The 22,608-nt window shown below is 50.5% G+C and overlaps 1 protein-coding gene across 7 annotated transcripts; it reads right to left on the reverse strand.

Moving 5' to 3' along the window:
* Positions 1-12,675: 12,675 nt before the first annotated feature.
* LOC136521930 (pentatricopeptide repeat-containing protein At1g71060, mitochondrial-like) lies at positions 12,676-18,951 on the reverse strand. Of its 7 annotated transcripts, none has more exons than XM_066515708.1 (6): positions 18,579-18,951; positions 18,205-18,353; positions 17,856-18,064; positions 15,104-15,213; positions 14,876-14,935; positions 12,676-14,685 (listed from the first exon to the last, which is right to left on the reverse strand). In XM_066515708.1, the coding sequence occupies exon 6, from the start codon at positions 14,527-14,529 to the stop codon at positions 12,874-12,876; it is 1,656 nt and encodes a 551-aa protein (XP_066371805.1). In that variant the 5' UTR covers positions 14,530-14,685; positions 14,876-14,935; positions 15,104-15,213; positions 17,856-18,064; positions 18,205-18,353; positions 18,579-18,951; the 3' UTR covers positions 12,676-12,873. The 7 variants fall into 7 exon arrangements, with proteins under 7 accessions (XP_066371805.1, XP_066371801.1, XP_066371803.1 ...); XM_066515704.1 differs by having other exon boundaries at positions 18,205-18,362; XM_066515706.1 differs by having other exon boundaries at positions 15,104-15,220; positions 18,205-18,362.
* Positions 18,952-22,608: the final 3,657 nt, after the last annotated feature.

A 22,608-nucleotide genomic window follows, 5' to 3' on the forward strand; every position in this document is an offset into this window, starting at 1 on the left:
GCCCTCGACCTCATCACCACAACGCCGACCACACCCACGCTGACTCCTCGGAGGAGGACGAGGCATGGGCCAGAGCGGACTTCTTTAGGCTTCGCGACCCTGAAGCCATGCGCCGCTTCCTGGCCGTGAGCGACTACTGCTTCGGCTACTCCGACTTTGATGACGAAGGCACTTATGACCCCACTCATGGGTGCTTCCACACTGCCTGCGAGGACGCCCTCAACCAACTAGAGGAAGCCCGAGACGTTGCGCTGCTACACTCGGCCAAGTACCAGCAAGCCCTACGACGCTATCAAGCCCGATGCATTCGAAGCTAAGACCTGAAGGTGGGCGACCTGGTGCTGAGACTAAGGCAGAGCAATAAGGGCCGCCACAAGCTGACCCCGCCGTGGGAAGGACCGTACATCGTCACCCAAGTGCTAAAGCTCAGAACCTACAAGCTAGCCAACGAGAAGGGCAAAATCCTCACCAACGCTTGGAACATAGAACAGCTACGTCGCTTCTACCCTTAAATTTACAAGCATTGTATACATTGTTTCTCGAAATACAGTAAAGAAGCGTTCTTTAGTTATTCTAATTTTTCGAGAAACCCCCCGAACCTATCGATGGGGGATCATCGTTACCATAATGCTACAAGGGAGGCTCAGCTCTGCCTCTACAGAGTTGCCCACCGTGGGGCTCGAACAAGACTTAGCTCTGCCTCTATAGAACCGAGCCTCCCTCGGGGGCTAGAAGGGGGGGACCCCCCCTAAGTCCCAGGCACCATTTTTAGTCGTTTTTCAAAAAAATTTCTACGCCAAACTCTCTAGCGTGCTCTGACAAATTGATTGTAAAAAACCTAAGGACTAAAAGTCTGTCTCAGGGCCAAAAGGCCGGCCAAGCCACGAGACGGCCTACGCCTCTAGGCTACGGCAACTCCCTCACCACCTTTTGCCCGAGGGGCAGCTTAGGCTCCAAGGAAGTTTTTTGCAAGTGATATGTTCAGAGACGAGCCAGAGGGCAAAGGCTCGGAAATACAATAAAAACGATTAAAAAGCGTAGACGCATAAGTACTTTAAAAAAGGCCTCGACGGCCACAAGCGTTATGGTACAATAATAATCCTAATCTGTTTACATGACCCCTTTGGCCCAGGTCAAAATTCAGGGTCGCCAGCATCGGTGGACGGCATGGGAGGAACCACCTCCTCTTCGAACAGCATGGCCAGTGCTGTGCCGGGGCCCTCAGCTGCCTCCACCAGCTTCGTGACCTCCTCCTCGGCCTCCTTGTCATCCTCAGCCAAGACATAACCGTCGCTGATAGCCTCGAGGTCGATGCCGGCATAGTGTGAGTAGATGACGGCCAGGGCGCACTTGATGCCCGTATGCAGTGCCCCCCAGAGCCGCTCGTGGACTCGGCCGCTCAATGCGATCAAGCGACTCCTGAGGGAGCTGCCCGATTCGACCCCCCCGGCCTCTAGGGCCTTGCAGGTAGTACAGGCGGTGCTCTGCAGCACGTTGTGCTCCCCGATCTCGGCCTCAAGCACCGCCTGCACTTCAATGGAGGCCTCAGCTATCCGGGAGACCTCCTTCTCCAACCCTGCGCCAAGACAAGCAGGATGGGGTTAAGCATAAAAGAAAATAAGCCGAATAGGGGTGAAGGCCTACGGGACCCACCCTCGGCTTTCTCTTTCTAGGGTTGGACCTTGACCCGAGAGGCCTCGGCCGCCCTGGAAGCCTCCTTCTCTAGCTCTGCATCACATCGGGGAGTTAGGGGTCGAATGCAAGAAAAACAAATAAAACAAGGGGAACAGGACTCACCCTCGGCCTTTCCCTTCCAGACTAGAGCCTCGGCCCAAGAGGCCTCGGCCACCTTGAGGGCCTCCGCCAGGGCGCCTTTCGTCAGCAGGTGCGCGCCCTACTCCGCCCCCAGCTGCCTGGCGGTGGCCTTGGCAGAGACCTCCAATTGTGCGGCCCAGGACTTGAAGGCGTCCCGCTCGCCGACCACCCGGGTCAACTCCTCCTCCAGCTCCTTGATCCGCGATGCCAAAGGGGCGTCCTGCTCCCGAGCCATGGCTACCTCGGCCGTCATATCAGCACAGCGAAGGCAGAGATCCTCCACCTCCACGCTCTACGCCGACAGAAGCTCGTTGGCATGGGCGAGCAAGTCCTTCTGCCGTTGGAGCTGGTCCCAGATGTCCCTCTCCCACCAGAGGAACAACGACTTCCCGAGGGATCAGGCCTTGAGCTCCTAGATAGGCAGAACGGACATCAAGCATTGCGAGAAAACTTGGGAAAAAGATGACACCGCATGAGAAAAGAAGGCGCGTACCCGGGCAATGCCGGGCAGATCATCGGCCACGACGAACAACGCTGTCCGCAGCGACTACTTCGCCAGACGGCGGAATTGCTCGAAGGAGTCCCAACGCCCCCCCTCGGCCGCGTCCTCAAGGGCGAACAGAGGCTCCCCCTCAGGGTCGTCCTGGCTCAGCCACAAGACGCGCGGGTGATCCCACCCGTGGGGCTCGGGTTGTACCCGGACGAGGGCCGAGCTTCCCTCGCCAGAGGTCGGAGCTGGCTGCTCCGCGGTGCTGGCTGCCTCATCATCCGCCACCTCCTTCCCCCGGGAAGTATCGTCGGAGGAGATCAAATGGACCTCCACTTCCTGGGCGCTCTCCTATGACGGTGGCGGGCCTTGGACTGGGGGCGGTACTGAGGCTTGCCCCGCCTCCATCTCCGCTTCCTAGGCCGCCGGCTCCGCTGCGCCCATGCCGGCCTCCGCCACCTCGGCCTCAGTGGTCCCGGGGGCTCCGGCCTCCACCACCTTGGCCTCGGTGGTCCTAGATGCCTCGGCCTCCATCGCGTCAGCCTCGGAGGTCCTAGGAGCCTCGGCCTCGCCCTCGGTGGCCTCAGCAACTAAGGGTGCCTCGGCCCCATCTGACTCGTGGGCCTCGGCCTCGAGGGACGTAGGCGTCTTCGCCCCCGCTCGCTTCGTGGCCACCTCGGTAGCCTCTCCTTGGGCATCCGGCTCCTTTGGGTCGACCCTGGCCGAGGCCACGCCACGCTATATGGCAGCTTGCGCCTCCATCATCCATTGGGTGGTGGAGCTAGTGCTCACCTTGAGCACCTTACGTGGCGCCAGGGCGGGCGCTTCCGCCTAATGCTTCCGGCTGAAGGCAAAGCACTCATAAGGTCAGCATACGACCAAGGGACGAGCGGGAGATGCTACAACTCCACTGACAAAACACTTACCTCGAATGGGGACACAACCGCTTCTGCACTACGTCCCTTGTCCTCTTCAACGGCGGTGGTGGCGGCGGTGGCACGGCCTTCGTGTCTAACGATGTCGGTCGGCCCTCGCCGGACTTCGGCGCCCCCTCGACCCTCTATGAAGGTGGTTGCGTCACCCCTGCCGCCGCCTGCTCTACCTCCGCCGTCGAGCCCACTGGGCTGATGGCGTGCTTCCCCAACGCCCGTGCCTCGGGCATGTCGGCCTCGGCCTCGAGGCCGACGATCGCCAGCTCCAAGGCGCCCTCTACTCCTCCTCCTAGGAATGCCGGGCCGCTCGCCGATGCCCCAAACGTTGTCCCCCTAACATCAGGGAGATGGTCTAGGGTACCCCGCCCTGCCTCGCTCTCATCGTCATCGCTCGAGGAATCCGACAACGACGGTGACGGAGATGGCTCCACCGAGAGACCATCGTGCCTCTGCTGTCGATGACGTTTCTCCAGCTCTTCGCGCTCAAGGTTCTTCCTCTTACGCCTTGCCTCCTCGACGTCTTTCCGCTTCTTCTACGCCTCGGCATGCGCCCTGTTCACCACCCGCCGCTTTGCATCCTCAGGAACGGGCGACGGGGAGGCTCGCACATCCCTCATCCCCTGTAGGAACGACGAACGCCAATAAGGGAACAGGAAAATGCAAGGAGCAAGGAGGCGTCAGGGGCCGTAGCGGCGCGTGACTTACTAGAGAGAGGTACCCCTACGACGGGCGCATCGGGAACAGGACAGACCAATGCTCCTCAGCCACCCCTCTACTGTCTCTCTCACCCGACGTAGAATCTCCTTGTCGGAGAGGGCGACGGCGGACATCTGGACGCCATCGATTGGCTCGTCCGGTGTCATCTCGAACAGGCGCTGCCACCGAGCCATCAGCGATAGCACACTCCGGTGGTGGAAGGCCGCCATGACCACAGTCGCGGTAAGGCCGTGGCTACACAGCCTCTCCAGCGCCTCCAGAAGCGGCCGTAGCTTGGGCTGATCAACCACCGGGACACCGTACCTCCACTTCTCTGGCTGGCTCTCCACGACCCGCCCGGTATAGGGAGGAAGCCCACCATCGTCGTTGCGGAGGTAAAACCAGCTGTTGTACCAGCGATGGTTGGACGACGCGAGCTGGGCCAAGATATAGAGGAGCTGTCGGTCTTGGCGCACTTGGAGAGTGCAGCCGCCAGCCCTCATCGCCTTCCGCGTGCCCGTCGTGCCCGTCGGCTTGGTGGTGAGCCCCGCCCGAAAGAGATGGAGCCACAGCTCCTAGTGGGGGGCAATGCCCAGGTACCCCTCATAGACGGCGACGAAGATGGCTGCCTCCATGATGGAGTTGGGGTTGAAGTTTTGGAGCTCCACGACATAGTAGTGCAGGAGCGCCCGCATGAACCGGTCCGTCGGTAGGCCGAGACCATGCTCATGGAAGGCCATGAAGCTCACAATGTAGCCATCACGCGGCCTCGGCTCCGGCTCGTCCCCCGGAGCAATCCACTCTAGTCTGTTGGGGTTGGTAACCGGGCGGAGGAGGCCATCATCAACAAGCGACTGCAGCGTCGCCGTGGACACGTCAGACGGACCCCAAGGATCCACCTAAATGACAACAGTGCCACCGGCCATGGATGCGGTGGAGAATGCGGCTACGGTGGTAAGGCGAGCTTTCGCTATCTCTCTCTCTCTCTTTCTTTCTCTCTCTTCCTCCCCCTTCTCCCTTCTTCTCCCGGCGCTCTCAGTTCTTAGCAACCGCTTGAGGGCAGAGAGGATGAACGTATGCAGGCAGGGTGAGGAGGGGAGGGGTGAGGCTCGACTAAAGATGGCAACGGGGAATTCCCCGTCGGAGGATAAGCCACCATCCCCGTCCCCGCGGGGGGGAATTTTCCTCGGCCCCGTCCCCATGAACAACCACGGGGAGCCTTCCTTCCCCATCCCCGATCCCCGGCGGGGATTTCGTCCCCGCGGGGATCCCCGTCCCTGATACAACAACATACATAGGCATAAATCTTGCAAGGTTGATAGATTCACACATGCATAAATCTAGCAGCAAGGTTCATAGATTCATAAAAGATCACATATTCATAAATCATGTGATACTCATTAGTCTAATCAATCTAGCAACATAGTCTTGTGTGTATATATACTTCGGGGCTAATGGGCCTTTTCTTACATGGGCCTTGCGCCCTTGGCTACTGCGATTCGATGGTGCTGCTTCACGGGGCGGGGATGCGGGGATCGGGGTCGGGGACCAGGGTACCATCCCCATCCCCGCCATCCCCGACGGGGACAACAATTCTACCAATTCCATCCCCGTGGGGATCAATTCTCCACCATCCCCATCCCCTAATGGAAGAATTCCCCGCGGCGAATCGGGGATCGGGTCCCCGTTGCCATCTTTAGGCTCGACACGTATTTATGAGGGAAGAGGGCGAAACGGACGAGCGACGAAACCGGGGAAGTTTCCCTCAGATCTGGCACAATTAATCCAGATCCGATTAAACCGCCCACGCGTTCACCTTTTCCTTATTAACCGCACATGCACAGTAACGTCCCATCCGCAGACATCACGTCGCATCCGACCGCAGCGACGGTAGGCGCTGTTCCGTCTCCCCGAGAAACTGCCTCAAAAGGCGCGCCCACCGTTGTCAGCCGATGGGAGGGGAATATCCCCCACCTGATTTCTTTCAGACTAAGGAACTGGGCACCGAGCCCGTTACGGTCCAGGGGTTCGAAGGCTAGGCCCTCGAGGGTCTCGATAGCCGCCCTAGGACAAATAGAGTCGGGGATGACTATGGGCGAGCCCGTACATGGCCGAGGCCCGAGCAAACGATCGCTCAGGATGCCCTAAGTCGTGTCCGAGACCAGTAGGGAAGTCTCTGAATGGGATCCCATCGTAGGGAGGCACCGAGCCCCCAAGGCCAATCAAACAGCCCTGGGACCCACTAGAGAAGCCCTCTGGTACTTTTGGTGTGCGTCTCTAGACCACTTGCCGACCCCTATTGAATGGGGCATGGGCCTCCACTTGGACTTACCCGATAACAGCTCACCGGAGGTGTCACTGCTCGCGCCCACCGAGGGTAGCCTGGCATAGTCCACCCCTCCTTCTGAACAAAAAGGATGCGTGAGGGCCACACAAAAAAGATAGGGAAACTCCTAATCGCCCTCTTGCTCCACGTAGAGGCTCGGGGGCTCTTCCTGCATATACGCCGAGGCCCGAGAACCCGAACTCGCACTCAGGGGCTCAGCAAAATGCGATAAAGGGCACCGAGCCTGTTACGGTCTAGGGGTTCGAAGGTTGGGCCCCCAAGGGTTTTAACAGCCGCCCTAGGATAGCAGAGTCAGGGATGACTATGGGCGAGCCCGTACATGGCTGAGGCCTGAGCAAGTGATTGCCCGGGATGCCCTAAGTCATGTTCGAGACCAGCAGGGAGGTCTCTGAATGGGATCCCACCATAGGAAGGCACCGAGCCCCCAGGGCCAATCGAACGGCCCTAGGACCCACTAGAGAAGTCCTCTAGTACTTTTGGAGTGCGTCTCTGGACCACCAGCTGACCCCTATCGAATGGGGCATGGGCCTCCACTTGGACTTACCCGATAACAGCTCACCGGAGGTGTCCCTGCTCGCGCTCACCAAGGGTAGCCTGGCATACTCCACGCCTCCTTTCGAACAAAAAAGATGCGCGAGGGCCGCACAAAAAAGACAGGGAAACTCCTGATCACCCTCTTGATCCGCACAGAGGCTCGGGGGCTCTTCCTACAACCAAGTCGAGACCCAGCGACCCGAACTTGCACTCAGGGGTTCAGCGAACGCGATAAAACCCCTCGCTCAACACGTAAAAAGCCCCTGGAGGAATAAATCCACTCCTCTAGGGCCTTGGGGGCTACACCCGGCGGGTGCGCTCGCACGCACCCACCGGGGCCTCGAGTATGAAATACCATCCCGCCAGAAGCTGCCACGAGCCAAGTCTCATCAAAACCTTAGGAAGAGCGCTCACACTCTCCTCGAGGCTCGGAGGCTACTGTCGTGTACCATAAAAAGGGGTCCCCTAAGCAAGAACTAAAAAATCGCTTAGACCCTATAAAAATCAAAGCCAAGAGACAACTACTGGCTAACCCCCACCTTATCTGAGGCTCGGCTTGACCGCCTGGCCCACCTCGAACAGTTTTCCGACTCGCCCGAGGCCCCAACCGTAAGGCCTCGGATGAGGTGCCGATTCTCCGCCTCGCTCGAGGCCCCGCACGCAAGGCCTCGAATGAGGTGCCGATTCTCCGACTCGCCCGAGGCCCTGCCCGTAAGGCCTTGGACAAGGTACCGATTCTCCGCCTTACTCGAGACCCCGCACGTAAGGCCTCGGACGAGGTACCGATTCTCCACCTTGCTCGAGACCCCGCACGTGAGGCCTCGGACGAGGTACCAATTCTCCGCCTCGCTCGAGGCCGGCTCGGCAGTTACCCCATCACCGCCGCCTCGACCGGGACGTCACGTCCAGCTAACGCGGACAACCACTCCTGCGATGTTAGCCGAACGATGGCTCGACACAGTGGAGTGACCGACAAGATGGGAGTCGCATCAACGCCATGCCGTCCAGGACAGGACGGGGCGGGGGTTATCGGCCGTTGTGCTTGGCTCTATGCCCACGACTGACACCCAGGCGGCACTGTGCTGCCTAACCCCACCTGCTCTGAGGATAGTGCGGCGTGGAGAGTCGTGTCCGGGTCCCAGTAGCCTCAGAATTAGTGTATAGGACCAACTGCTCCCTCTGAGCCTCGGCCATCCGCTTCGGGGTCTCGGTAGCCTCGGGATTCGTGCCCACCGAGCCCCCATGATGGTTCAGCCTCTGCACCAACTGGGCCTCGGCTCTCTACGCTACCGACATGCAGCGACCGGCACATCATCCACAGTATGCGCCATGCCCTGCATCAAGCCATCATAGGAGCTCCCACGTCGCATAGGATCGGGCGTGACCGGTGCGTCGCTCCAGTACATCGAGGACAGGACCGCTCCATCGACCATGCCGCCACAGCGATGAGCTACAGGGCTCAGACATGCCGCCTCCATTCACAAAATGCCACGTAGCGCACACATGTATCGCCCCTGTCCCCCCTTCCACTATAAAAGGGAGTGACCGGGGCCATTTCTAGAGGCACGGACGCACGCACAGACGGAGACATCGCGCACACACACATGCGCAAGCAACGCGCAACACTCTGTAATACGCACACTCCTCCGCACTGCCTGAGATCAACATCTCAAGCAACCCACACCGCTCCACGCATAGACCTAGGACTAGCTCCCTCTCTCGCCCTGCTTGTAAACCCCTACTACAAGCACCTCGGTACAAGGAATACAAGATCGATCTCTCAGACTGGACGTAGGGCACCTATTGCCTGAACCAGTATAAATCTTGTGTCTCTTTGCATCACCATCCGAGATTAGGGACATGCAGTACATTTTCACTAGTTGGTTGAGGGCCCGCCGGTCCAAAACACCGACACCATCCTACTCACTCGTTTACATTCTTGCAAATTAGTTGTAGCAAGCTCTTTAGTGTAATTAGATTTGAGAGCTTGCTTTGCTATTTAAGTTTGCTTAGTGGAGCTCTTTAGAGTAGAAAGATTGAGAGCTCTTAGTGAGTAGTATCATAGCAAATTATGTGTCTAGCTATCATTGTAACTAGAATTGTTTGATAGGTGGCTTGCAACCCTTGTAGAGCTAGAGCAAGTTTGCATTTTCCTATTTGTCATACTAATCAAATTGCTCTAGTTGATTTATAATTTTTTAAATAGGCTATTCACCCCCTCTAGCCATATTAGGACCTTTCAGCTATCGGGCTAGAAGGGTCGCTGCCGGCCCTTTTCTTTTTCTAATGCATTTTCTAATTTAATTTCTAAGATAAACTTGTAAATTCAATATAAAATTGTGTAGTTAACCAAAAATTATGAAACCAATTTTGTTAAGTTCCTAAAATCATAATCTATCTGCTATTATGTTTTGTTCACATAGTTTTATAATATTTTCAGGAGCTATCTAATTAATTTGAGATGCTTAATATTGTTAAAATATAAACTTGTACGAATTTTTGTGATAAATTGGTGTTAGTGTTGGCTCTGAAGCTTTCATAGTAAATTCCTAACATTATTAGGTGCTCACTGTAATTTTTATAGCTCCATAATAATTAGTTTGCTAGGATAGATAAATGAACCCTAGTTTGAAAATATGTTTAATCAATAAAATACCGAAACACCTTGGGATTTTAGAACTAAAATATTTTTCTAGAGACAAAGCATTACTTGGCGACATGGATACGTAGTCTAGCACGTTAGGTATTAGAGCTATCTCGTTAGCTTGCGAAGCGTAATCGTATTTCTTAGAGTTTCGGTTTCCGTTGATTATTTACGTCTCTATATTGCATCCACGTATATCATAATAGAACCAACGATGGATCATGGAAATGATCTGAGTAGCGGAAAAGATGATGCCTTGATGATCGTGTCACCATGATGGAATGCTAACTTTTGGTTATATATTACACAAGCAAGTCCCGGTGCATAACCCCTATTATTCTGTACTTTATTTTATGCTTGTGCATTAGGTTTTTAGGAGTTGAATGAAACCACTTGCATATATATATCCTGATCCTATGAGTCCTACTAGTATGCCAGGATCGTGTAAATTGCTATGCTGTAGGATCCGGTAGAAGTCGAGTGATTACCTGTCACTCGCGAGAGATAGAAAATATATTATTGTTGTTATTATATTACTATCACATGTAATATATATGGATGATGATTGGAGATTGAACGGAATGGTACTTTGGATCTGGTCTTGGTTAGGCATTCGAGCGAGGTTCGGATTGTACTTGTTCTGCCTGTGTCGATTGAGGACCGTCCGTTGCTGTAGATGGTAGTCAGGTCACAGACTAATTATCCGGAGCACATACTTGCTTATGGGAGCGGGAAGGCTCGTTCGCTCTTGTCGCGGGTTCCGGCTCTTTCCAGACCGATTGATTGGAGACGGGGAAAGGTAGAGGTCTAAACACCATACTGAGACCGGGTCTCAAGTGTGGAGGGCTTGGAGCCCAAGTTTGGATGGGGACCCAGAACCCGTGACAGGAGTGGAATGGGTTGGTCTTGTTTGTGTCTGGGGTACAAACAGGACGTGTGTTTCAGGGTACCCAGCTGGGATACATTGGTTCGCGAATCGCCGTTTCTATGAGACCATACCGACTTGTCTACGGTCTGGCACCGTAGTAAAAACTGGAATATTAAAGATGATAAAATGGTTCTGATTGCTTACCACCTGCTTGAAAGTAGCATAAGTGCTTACATAGAATGGATAGTTAATGAACTAACGATGACTGCTAATAAAATCGAATAAAAAGACGCACGTTTAGTAATGCTTCCGCAGATGCCATAACCCATAAGCCAAATGAGCCTTTCATATCCTTAGAGTCTTTTATTTTTTTCTGTCGGGTAAGTCTTGCTGAGTACAATCGAGTACTCAGGGTTTTATTCCCCCTGTTGCAGGTGATCGGAGGATACTTAGAGTTGACTCTTGTGTGTGGAAACCTCCTGGTGGGCTCAGAGAGGATTCTTTTTTTTCGCTACGACCGCAGTGTTTATTTATAACCCTTGCTAAAGATTTTTATAAGAAAAGATGTAAAATCTGATAGCATCTCTTGTATAAAAATGTCCACTATGTTAATGCTCCACCATGTCATTAAATTAACCTTGCTTCCTCTGTAACTTTGATAACATTGTTATATTCCGCTGTTATAATTAATTGAGGTAATATTCTGGTACTGTAATAAAGTGATGTAAGAAATGACTTAAGAATGTTGTAAGCTTTATTATCTCATTTATGGTCCTGATGGAAAAATGTGATTTTTGAGTTCTCCCTTAGGGTGTGCTCGACGGAACTGCGTAGTTTAGTGTCCTTTCTTGAGTACTTAGTGTCTAATGAAAGACAAGTACTCCTGTGAAACATTGGATTAGATGGTTCTGCCACACTCCCCAATACCAGCAACACCGGCCGCTCCAGGGTCCGGACAACGTGCCACCGCCGTCCTACGAACCTGTCGCTATGTCGTCATGGTTACAACAACAGTCCTCCTCTCATATTTATGAGGAGACGGGATTACGCAGTCCTACTCCAACTTTACTCTATACTGCCAAATACAACTTAGAGTCCTAACGTAATCAAACTAGTACATAATATACACATATTCTAACAAATGCCATACAAGGTTGTAGTCCTATTGCTGAAGAGGAGTTTGCTGAAACTGAGAACAGCCGAAGAAGCAGCAACAGTTCATTACTTGAAGATGGTGAGATAGAAGAAGAGCACGGCGCCTCCCCAGTGGCTGCAGAGAAGTTTGCTGAAACCGAGAACAGCCGAAGAAGCAACAGTTCATTACTTGAAGATGGCGAGATAGAAGAAGAGCACGGCACCTCCCCTGTGGCTGCAGAGAAGTTTGCTGAAACCGTCAACAGTACAGGATCTGCCAATGGCCAATGCGTCAGAAGCAGCCTGGCTCCTGCCGTCCATCCCGAGCCATCGAAGCCGCAACCAGCTGCACAAGGCACTGTTCGTCATTTCTATGCCAAGGGTTATGAGAAGAAGCGCGAGAGGGCTGTGGCTGCACAAGGCACCGTTGGTCATTTCTCTGCCAAAGCTTTTGAGAAGAAGCGCGAGAGGCAGAGAGCCTACAAAAAGCTAGAAGAGATGGAGAGGAACGCGAAGGCGAAGCCCATCTTCGACTGGATACACCCGAGACACCTGAGGCAGCTAGGGATCACCACCCCGGTGGAGTACGCTGTCACCTCGGAGCGGCGTTTTCCTGCTCGTCGTGGCTGCCCGGTGCAGAGTCTACTTGGGCTCTTCTTGAAAGCAGAGTACCAGACCACGGAGATGGCAAAGGAGCCACTAGATACTCAAGACCTATTGGAAACTTATTACAGTAGATTAATGTATTAGTGTTTATGTAATCCGGCTGTACTTTCTGTACTCGTGATGTTGTAATCTGTATGCTGTTGAGTGTTGAGCCCTACCAAAGCTTATCGAGCATGATCAGTCTAGTGAACCTGATGTATATGTCTACCTTGAAAAAAAAAGGACGTAATCAGTGGAGAGAGCTCCCGCTCTGTGCGGGGTCTGAAGAAGAATGTTAGTGGCAAGCTTTACCCTCGCCTGTGCAATGCGAGGAGATCACGACTCGAACTCGGGACCTTTCAGTCACAGACGGTAAGACTCTACCACTTGCGCCAGACCCGCCCTTCGTATGTCTACCTTGAAACCAGTTAATATTGCGTCATTATGTTATATGCTGAGAAAACTGTAAAGTAACAGCGCAAGTCATGATAAACTTACACAAAGACAATGAAACATGCTGAAGCTAGGGTTTTTTTTTTTGGTTAGTTACTTACGGAGTATACAGCAAATCTCTTTTGCAAACTCACGAATATAAGCATCTTATATTGATTTCATCAAGTTTTCATACAAAGACTATTTAGTTGATAGCCAAAATTTCGTTTCTGTGATCTGAATACACATTGCTTTTGTCCATTGCTGGAGCTATTGGTATGCCCAAATATTATGACTGGGTAACAGGCGCTACACTGTTTTTATGAACAAAAGCATTTCTTAACCACGAAAAGGTTGTTTCCTTATTGCGTCCAACTTCAAAGCCATCTCTTGTGCCAAACTTATTCTCCCTCCTTCAACAAGAGCTTCCTTCAAATTACTGAAAAGCTGACCAGGTGGCCTAATTCCTTTGTCCAGCATCTCCTGGAAATATACACAAGCTTCTTCGAGCCTGTTCTCAATGCATAACCCATTGATCAATGCCGAAAACATATGCATACATGGGAGGACACCTCTCTCCCCCATTTGCTTCCACACCTTCAATGCCATATCAACTCTTCCGTTACTACAGAACATGCCAACCATCATTGTATATGTATTGAGCTGAGGCTCACAGCCGTCCATTCCCATTCTCTGAAATATATTATAAGCCTCCTCAAATTTCTGTGATTTTATCAGATAATGAAGAATTACATCATAAGTACGGGAATTTGGGCCAATTTTACACTTCCTCATCTCCTCAACCATCTTGAAAGCATGCTGAAACTTTGAGGCTCTGCAGTAAGCTCCAACAACCGCATTGCACGTAGGCACCTCCATGGGGAACCCACTTTTCTTATAATGCTCAAAGTACTTCAAAGCTTCATCAAGCCTCTCCTCTGAGCCAAGGCCATTGATAAGCATGCAGTAAACATGAGGACTTGGCATGCAACCACTTGCTTCCATCTCGTAGAACACCTTGATGGCCTCATCACATTTGCCAGACTTGCAGAAGGCGCTAATCAGCATCCCGTAGGCAACAACATCAGGCCTAATGCCAGCATCAATCATTTCTTGGTACATTGTTTTCACCATCAATAGATCTTTCTCATGGCCCCATCCTTCCATGAGGACAGTGTAGGTTTTCAAATCAGGTACAAACTTACCCTTCCTCTTCATCTCCTTATAGATGGCTTGTGCCTTCTTCACTTGTTTGGATTTGCTTAGCGTGTCAATCAGCCAGTTGTAATCCGACAACTCAGTTTTAAGCCCAAAAACGCTCATCTTCTCGAATGTCTCAACAGCATCTTTGACCTTTCTAGCCCGAGCATACCTTCGAACGATGAGCTTGAATGTGTCCTTAGACAGCAAGCCCCGGCACCGCATGGTCTCCACCAAGCTCCACACCAGCCTGAACTGCTTGATCTTGCCAAGTGCCTCAATCAGGTTGTGGAAGCCCTCAGCCGTGTAACTGAAGCCCTCCTGCCTCTCTGCCCAGCGGAAGAAGGCAAGTGCTAGCATCCCAGCATTGCTCAAGTTCTTGAGCACTTCAGCTACCAGCTCTGGAGACATTGCCACCCCAAGCGCATCAAGCGTCGACGCAATCCTTGGTTCTGGTTGCGTGGACACAATACGACACACCATCTTAGCAGCCTCTGACATGCCCACAGGCGGGCCATCCCCAATGGCGTCGCTTGGTGCGACTGTGAATCGCAGTGGCACTGCACTGGCGTGCTCATCCGTGGACTGCCGAGCCATAGTACAAAACCCTGAAGTGTGCGTTCGGCCGAGCATCTGGCAGGCATGGCCAAACAGTGTGTGGCATGGCAGTTTTGGTGGAGCAGGAGGCGGAGGCATTTCGTCGAACAGTCCTTGTACATCAGTGGCGAGCGCGCAGGGTCCACTCCTCACGGAGCTACCGAGCAGGGTGGAGGCTGGGCGGGCGAGGCGATGCATCAAATCGTGGTTCTGAGAGGAGGGTTTGAGGGACAAATGATTTTGCAGTGACGGTGAGCGGTGGGAGGGCAATCAGGACGCGAGGGCGTGGCAGCACCGGCACTAGTGCTAGATGCCTAGATGCGAAAGCTCTTTGTCCTTCTACTATCCAAATAACTGCACAAACAAAATGAGTAACATGTCAGTTCACTAATTATATGCACAAAGTGCAGAGTAACATGTCGGTTACCAAAGTGTGCAACTCTAAATTATTGTAAACTTGTGGTTCAAACAGTAGTCTGCAAGACTGCAAATGATTAATTTCATAGTATTCTTGTGGTCTTATTTTACAAACTGTGACCAGTACCTAGTGAACTGCTTCCAAGCCCTCATGTGCCATATATGGCTGCCGGTGCTAGGGATTTACCTGTGATTCGACCAACCACATGCAACACCTTAGCACGTGGAAGTATTAAATAGAGCATTATATATCCAAAAAATCATCAGTAGGATCCTATATTTTTAGAGTATTGCTTATTTCACCCATGCATAGTTATTTTCATCTAAAACATTTCAAACAGGTAGCAATACTAACCAATTTTCTTCCAAGCTCATGTAACACATCCTTGTTAAACTTCAATGTGTACCCATAGCTTAGTTGTTATCTTGGAGCTCCACTTTTGGGAAACAGAACCTAGTTTGAACCTGAAAACTCGTCAGAAGAAGCAAGGTGATCAGGGAAGTAAACTGAAAGGAGTTAGAAATACATTTCCACCAAGTGTGTCATTAGCTACACACAAATTTCCATTCAGATTGTAGTTCACAAAGAAGACGATAAGAGGCAACAAATATGTTTGATAGCTGAAAGTGAAGATTCCCATTTTCTATTGTCCACAAATCAGCATCTAAGCTGAACCATTTGTGTCTAGGATGGCTAGCGGCCATTCAGTTACCATAATTCTTTCTACAAAAAGCATGCAAAGTACTTCTGATGCTGTGGAGAAAACACATATAAATATATCTTGTACCAACAAAGATCAAACATAGGAAAAAAGATAAACATCTTAAGAGGAGAAAGAAATATATCCCCTCTTATTTTGAAAATAAGCATGATTTGACAAGGTAGATCAGAGTGTCCACTTAAGAATGTTTATATCCCCCTCTTAGTTAGGCGTGCACAACCTCTGTTAGGTTCCTGGGCATGTCTGATTATAGATTATACAAAAACACATGTGAGATGGAAACTTTTCTAATCAATTCACCCACTGAAAATAGATATCATTCATCCACTAATTATGTGCAGGAAACAAAAATTCTATCCATTGTATGGAAAGCCTGCAACTTACAGTAGGACAAAGGGTATCAAGCAATAAAGCCCCAAAAAAGTCAACATTTGCAACCTCATCAAATGCTTAGCTGTTAGATAGAATACTGGTTGGTTACTTACGATCTAGAAGACCCCTTTTGTTAATAACTTCTTTATGGACCGGAAGACACAAGCAGAAGCACTGAGATGGATGAAGCTAAGACTTGGATGAAGATTCAGTTTGTATTTTGTGAAACTTTCTTCGATAGAACGGCGATTAGACCGGCTATGTTGTATGGAGCAGAATGTTGGCCTACAAAGATTCGACATGTTCAACAACTGAGTGTTGCAGAAATGCGTATGTTGCGATGGATTTGCGGTCACACAAGAATGGACCGAGTTCGGAACGATGATATACGTGATCACCTAGAGGTAGCACCAATTGAAGAAAAGCTTGTCCAACATCGGTTGAGGTGGTTTGGCCATGTCCAACGGAGACCTCCAGAGGTACCAGTGCATTGTGGAGTCCTAACCCAAGCTAATAATATGAGGAGAGGTAGAGGAAGACCAAAATTGACATGGGGGGAGGGAATAAAAAAAGATTTGAAAGCTTGGGATATACCTAGAGATCTATGTTTGAATAGGAGTACTTGGAAAGCAGCTATTGAAATGTCTGAACCGTGACTTGGGGCTCTTGGTGGGTTTCAACTCTAGCCTACCCCAACTTGCTTGGGACTGAAAGGCTATGTTGTTGTTGTTGTTGTTGTTGTTGTTGCTGCTGCTGCTGCTGTTGTTGTTCGATATAAACAGGTATCTGAAGTTAGCACAAACAGAGTCTAGTAGATATGTTTGATTTATTCCTTGAATGATGGTCTGTATCATCTCTTTCATACCAATGATCTCACGCCAATGGAGCAGGTTTCCAATGAATGATTTTTTATATTACCTCTTTTGCGACTGGATTGATGAAAAAGGATAATGAACCTATAAATGCAGCAGCTAAGGCCAACCTTTAAAATGCAGTAGCTAAGGCAAACCTTTAAATGCAGTAACCAAGGCAAAGCATCTTGCATGTGCAGTCAGTAACTAAGAATAAAGATGAAACTACAACTGGCGATATTGCAACTAATATTTTGCCAATGGACTTGAAATAGACAACAAGGACAGTTTAACACAACTGCTGATTTGTGGTATAGTTCATTGAAGTTATTTACATCTGAAACAGCTCCAGAAACTGAGCCCAATGCTCAATCCTCTGTTTGTCCCAGACCATAGTTAAAGAGAAGGAATAAAGCATCAGTGTACAGTCTCGCTGTAAATCCCTTTTCTGAACATTTTTTCCTCAACTGATTTAATTCGATTGAATCACTTGTACTTAGATCTTAAATCATATATACAGAGTCAACTTATTTTTATGCTATAGTTCATTTGATTTATTTGCATCTGAAACAGCTCCAGAAACTGAGCTCAATGCTCAATCCTGGTCGGTAGTCCCAGACCGTTAGGATTTAGGAGTTTCTTTTATCCACTAGTTCAAAGGATTCAAAGGAATATAGACACAGGGTAATATACTAATAGTTAACTCTAAAATAAGTAGACGTAGACTCTGGAACTGAATATAGACACGGGTACAAAGACGCAAAGCTAAAAGCAGGGAAAAAGACGTGATGGTGGTGGCGGCTTAAGATAGGGCAGCTCCAAATTTACAGGAATCACTCAAGTCACTCCACCAGATTGACCATCAATTAAAAAAAAAGGCATGCATTCCAATATATTGTAAAGCTGGAAAAGCAGTACAAATAAAAAAACAGCAGTGTTCTGAGGATTTTGTCGTGAAAATGACTGAACGTGTACTGAGCAGATGATCTTCAATATTGGTGAGGCAAGAGCTAGGCATCCAGTTAACCAATAAGCTAAACAGACACATGTATAATCAAAATAGTTAACTGATCGCTCTGCAATTTTTTCAGTTCCATCGAACTGGTAAGCTAAATCAACTGAATCCAAATAGATAACTGATCAAGGGGGCCTTGGTGTTCACCTTTCACTGCGGCAGCTCGGTGTCCCGACCTGATGGAGGGGGCCTTGGCATTCACCTTTCACTGTAGCCGCTATCACGGGGCTGTCAGTGCCGCATTCGGTGAGGCTTTGTACTGGCCTGATCCAGGCGTCTTCGTGCTAGTGGATAAGGAATCCGGCGGAGGAGGTGTGGCTCCAGTGGTAGACCTAGGATTTGAACCCAGGGTACGCCTAGCAAGAAATATAAAATGCAATACATATACATAATTCGGTAGATAGTTGGGTATATACAAGATTATTTAAATCGTTCGTTATACAAGTAGAAAATAACCAAAAAAAAGATAATATGTTTAAAAGGTCTCATATAATACCTTAGATTCAAAACTTGCGTAAATGAAAATATATATTCGCCCTGTTCTGCAGCACTACTTCAGCAGTACTTTTCAGCGAACATATAGTGTTTCTCTCACAATAAATCAGCATAAGCCAAATTTCAGCGAAACGGCCCTGCTCTTCATGCCTGAACTTCCTGACAACCAACAGACAAGCAGAAAATGGCACATCAGATCCACTTAACTGCGATGTTAAATCACAAATTAGGCTTTGATTTCATCCTAAGCTATGCAATGAGCAAACCACTGGCCATTAAAATATAGAATCACACACCAATTTCACAAATGCACAATCCCTAAGCACAATTTTACGATCCCTAATCCTGAAGGGAAGCAGACTCTTACTGACTCACCAGGGGGCAGGGGCAGTGGCTAGCGGCCAGCCGGATAGGGAGCGCTTCTGTGGAGGCGCGTCGGAGTCCTGGGGCGCCGTGCGTGGGCAGCTCAGTTGCTGCCGGCCGGCTGGAGCCTGGACGCCTGGAGCTGAGGGCGGTTGCAGAGCATTGGGGAGACGGAGATCGGGGTTAGCAGGGCCTGGGCGGGTCCATAGCTGTCGGCGGCCCGTCGTCTTCGCGTGGCGGTGGCTGGCGGCGGCGCAGCGGCGCGCCTGGCTCGGGAGTCGGCGCTGATGCTGTTGGGCCTTCGGGGGGAGACGAGGAACGGGCTAAAGATGGCAACGGGGAATTCCCCGTCGGAGGATAAGCCACCATCCCCGTCCCCGGGGGGAATTTTCCCCGGCCCCGTCCCCATGAACAACCACGGGGAGTCTTTCTTTCCCATCCCCTATCCCCGGCGGGGATTTCGTCCCCACGGGGATCCCCGTCCCCGATACAACAACATACATAAGCATAAATCTTGCAAGATTGACACATTCACACATGCATAAATCTAGCAGCAAGGTTCATAGATTCATAAAAGATCACATATTCATAAATCATGTGATACTCATTAGTCTAATCAATCTAGCAACATAGTCTTACGTGTATATATACTTCGGGGCTAATGGGCCTTTTCTTACATGGGCCTTGCGCCCTTGGCTACTGCGATTCGATGGTGCTGCTTCACGGGGCGGGGATGCGGGGATCGGGGTCGGGGACCAGGGTACCATCCCCGTCCCCGTCATCCCCGACGGGGACAACAATTCTACCAATTCCATCCCCGTAGGGATCAATTCTCCACCATCCTCATCCCCTAATGGAAGAATTCCCCGCGGGGAATCGGAGATCGGGTCCCCGTTGCCATCTTTAGAACGGGCACAATATCGACGCTTTTGAACAGCTGTTTGGGCTGTGTTTTCATATAAGTGGCACATTGATCAACCGGTGATCTCTAGTTATCGCGTAGCCACAGTTCGTCTAAACGGTCGTGTCAGCGGATTGATTTTTCTAGACAAAACTTGGTAATCTACGTTAAGTCATCTCATTTTTTTAAGTCTATTTTATGACTTAAGTACGCTATTCTTTCAATAATAAAAAATGCTAGCGCACGGAAGTTGTTTTCCATCGGACGCCGCTCGTACGCTTGATAAGCCCGCCCCGACGCCTGACCTACCCCCATCCGTGCACCCCGCCCCAGCTGGCGCACACCGCTCTATCCCCATCTGTTTGCCCCGCCCCTGTAGACGCACCCCCACTCCATCGTGCCCCCGACCACTAGCCCCAGCGCGCCACAAGCCACCTCCTCCAGTCACCAGCTCGCCGTGCCCCATTCACAGGCGCCCTCTGACTCTCCGAACAGCAAGAAACACGTGCAACATAAAATATGTGAATGCAACATACATCTAAAACAGATGAAACATCTAGAATATACACTTGCAACATATATGTGAAAACATATGCAACATCCAGATAGAACACTTGCTACTTGCAACATGAAAACACTGGTTGCAACCGAAGACTAAAACAGATGCAACATTTTGGAACATATTGTTGCAACATATGTGTGAAAACATATGCAACATCCAGATCAAAACGCTTGCAACATACGTATGGAAACAGATGAAACAGATTGAACAAACACTTGTAACATGCATCTGAAACACTTGCAACATGTGCAGCATCCCCGATATACTTTTACAACATCCATATGAAACAATTGCAATATGCCTCTGAAACGTCTGAAACAATTGAAACATACATTGCAACATAGGGGGAGAGCCCTGGGCCGGTTGATTCCGGGCGACGAGGTGGGAATCGGCGGCGAGCGGTTGTGCACGAGCACCACCCACTACTAGCACCAACGGCGCGCTCAAGCACCACCACCACCTGGGCCACCAGCACCGGGCTTGGCTCGGCAGCGACGGTGGGGGGATGAGAGCGGGGAGCGCCATGGCTGTCAGGGTGGGGGGAGCTCGGTTGCAGGGGTGAGAGAGGGCGTCGCGCTGGGGTGGGGAAGAGCCGCCCACTCCCCTGCAACACCACTATGCCATCTCCATAGATCTCGTGGGAGGCTAGGGGATCTCGCTCGTGCTCCATGGATCTCGCCGGGGTGGGGGAGAGGGCCGCAAATCTGCGGGCATTGGGGGCTCCTGATGAGGACGCCAGGGTGGGGGGATGTCGGGTGTGAAAGCATCTAGGCCCCTAGTTGGATTTCGGTGATTAATAACAATACAAGATTACTATGACTAATGTGTGTTTTGCAGATGCAATTAAGTTAGGTCATGGTAATGGAGATCAATTGGGCAATCAAAGTTGTCATGCCCCTACGATGAAAATCGTTTCGGTTTTCAAAGGATGGACGACAAGGTTAAGGATGACTAGTTCTAAGTGTCGTTTGGAGTTGGAGAGACACTTAGAGTAGTTTAGGACTTTGTTTTTTCCTTTGGCCATACTATTAAGGGGGGTATAGACGGATAGCTTGACCTAGGTGAGTCTAGTGAGTTAGGTGTGGTGCACACTTATTAAAACTAGCTCTAGGTAGCTCCTACGAATGCCTAAGATCCTTTGGAGCAAACCTCATTCACATATGATCGAGAGTTGGAAGCGAATGAAGGGTCAAATGCTGACCGGACGCTGGCTCCGGTGTGACCGGACGCTGGCCGCAGGGTCCGGTCAGTTCATTTGATCAACAGACTGCGTTCGGTGCGACCGGACGCTGGAGAGGTCAAGTGACCGGACGCTGAAAGGCAGCGTCTGGTCGACTCCAGTAAGGTTCTAGAGAAGGGAATCTGCGACCGGACGCGTCCGGTCAGTACTGACTGGACCCTGGGGGTTTAGCGTCCGGTCGAGTATAGTAAGGTTTTAGTAAGGGTTTATTGCGACCGGACATATCCGGTCAGTGGTGACCGGACCCTGCCAGCGTCCGGTCAACATATTTTCACTGGAATGCGGGTTGAACTGACCGGAGAGTCTGGTCAACACGACTGGAGCGTCCGGTCACCCCGCAGAATCTCATAACGGTTCGTTTTTTAGGCCGCCTTATAAATAGAAGCTCCACTCGTGTGTGGAGTCACTTTTGCTCATTCTAACAGCTGAGAAACACGTTTGTGAGTGCCAAGAAGAGCAAGATCCTAGTGAGGTGATTGAGATTTGAGAATCCAAGAGAATAGCCTCATTAGTGAATCAAGAGTAGCCAAGTGTGCATCCATCTTCTCATTAGGCTTCGCGTGGTCAAGTGAGAGTTTGTGCTTGTTACTCTTGGTGATCGCCATCACCTAGATGGCTTGGTGGTGATTGGGAGCTTGGTGATCACCCGGCGGAGCTTGTGGGTGACCCAACTCAAGTTGTGAGCGGCTTTGGATGATTCACCGCGATGGAGTGTCGAAGAATCAACCCATAGAGAGTACTTGATCCTTGCGCGGATCAAGGGGGAGCTACACCCTTGCGTGGGTGCTCCAACGAGGACTAGTGGGGAGTGGCGACTCTCCGATACCTCGGCAAAACATCGTCGCGTTCCTCTCTCTCTATTTACTTTGAGCAATTCAATACTTGTTCTTACATTCATAGAATTGCCATGCTAGAGTAAGTTTGGAACATAGGTTGCAAGTCCGTTGTGCGTTAGATTAATAAAAACACTTTTCTAGGCACAAGGGGTTAATTGGGCTAACCGTAGAATTTGATTATTACAAGAAAATTTAGAATTAGCGTAATTCACCCCTCCTCTTGGGCATCTTGATCCTTTCAATTGGTATCAGAGCCTCGTGCTCACGTTTTTAAGCTTAACCGCTTAGAGCAAGATGTTTTACGGGGATAGACCTCCTCCTATCTTTGAGGGAGATGACTTTTCATATTGGAAAATCCACATGGAGGCATACTTAGAAGCTCTAGACGTTGGTATTCTTAGAGCCGCTGTCGGTATGGGACCCACAGGATACCCCGTAAGGAAGGAAGAAGACCTAGTCCAATTAGGATTCTCTTCCTGTAAATCTTAGTAGTAGAATTACTC

This window comes from Miscanthus floridulus, chromosome 18 (genome assembly GCF_019320115.1).
Source record: "Miscanthus floridulus cultivar M001 chromosome 18, ASM1932011v1, whole genome shotgun sequence".
In the NCBI taxonomy this organism is placed as follows: domain Eukaryota; kingdom Viridiplantae; phylum Streptophyta; class Magnoliopsida; order Poales; family Poaceae; genus Miscanthus; species Miscanthus floridulus.

Coding starts and splice junctions, on each gene's coding strand:
- LOC136521930 (XM_066515710.1), bottom strand. CDS start 14,529: ATGCATCGCCTCGCCCGCCCAGCCTCCACCCTGCTCGGTAGCTCCGTG.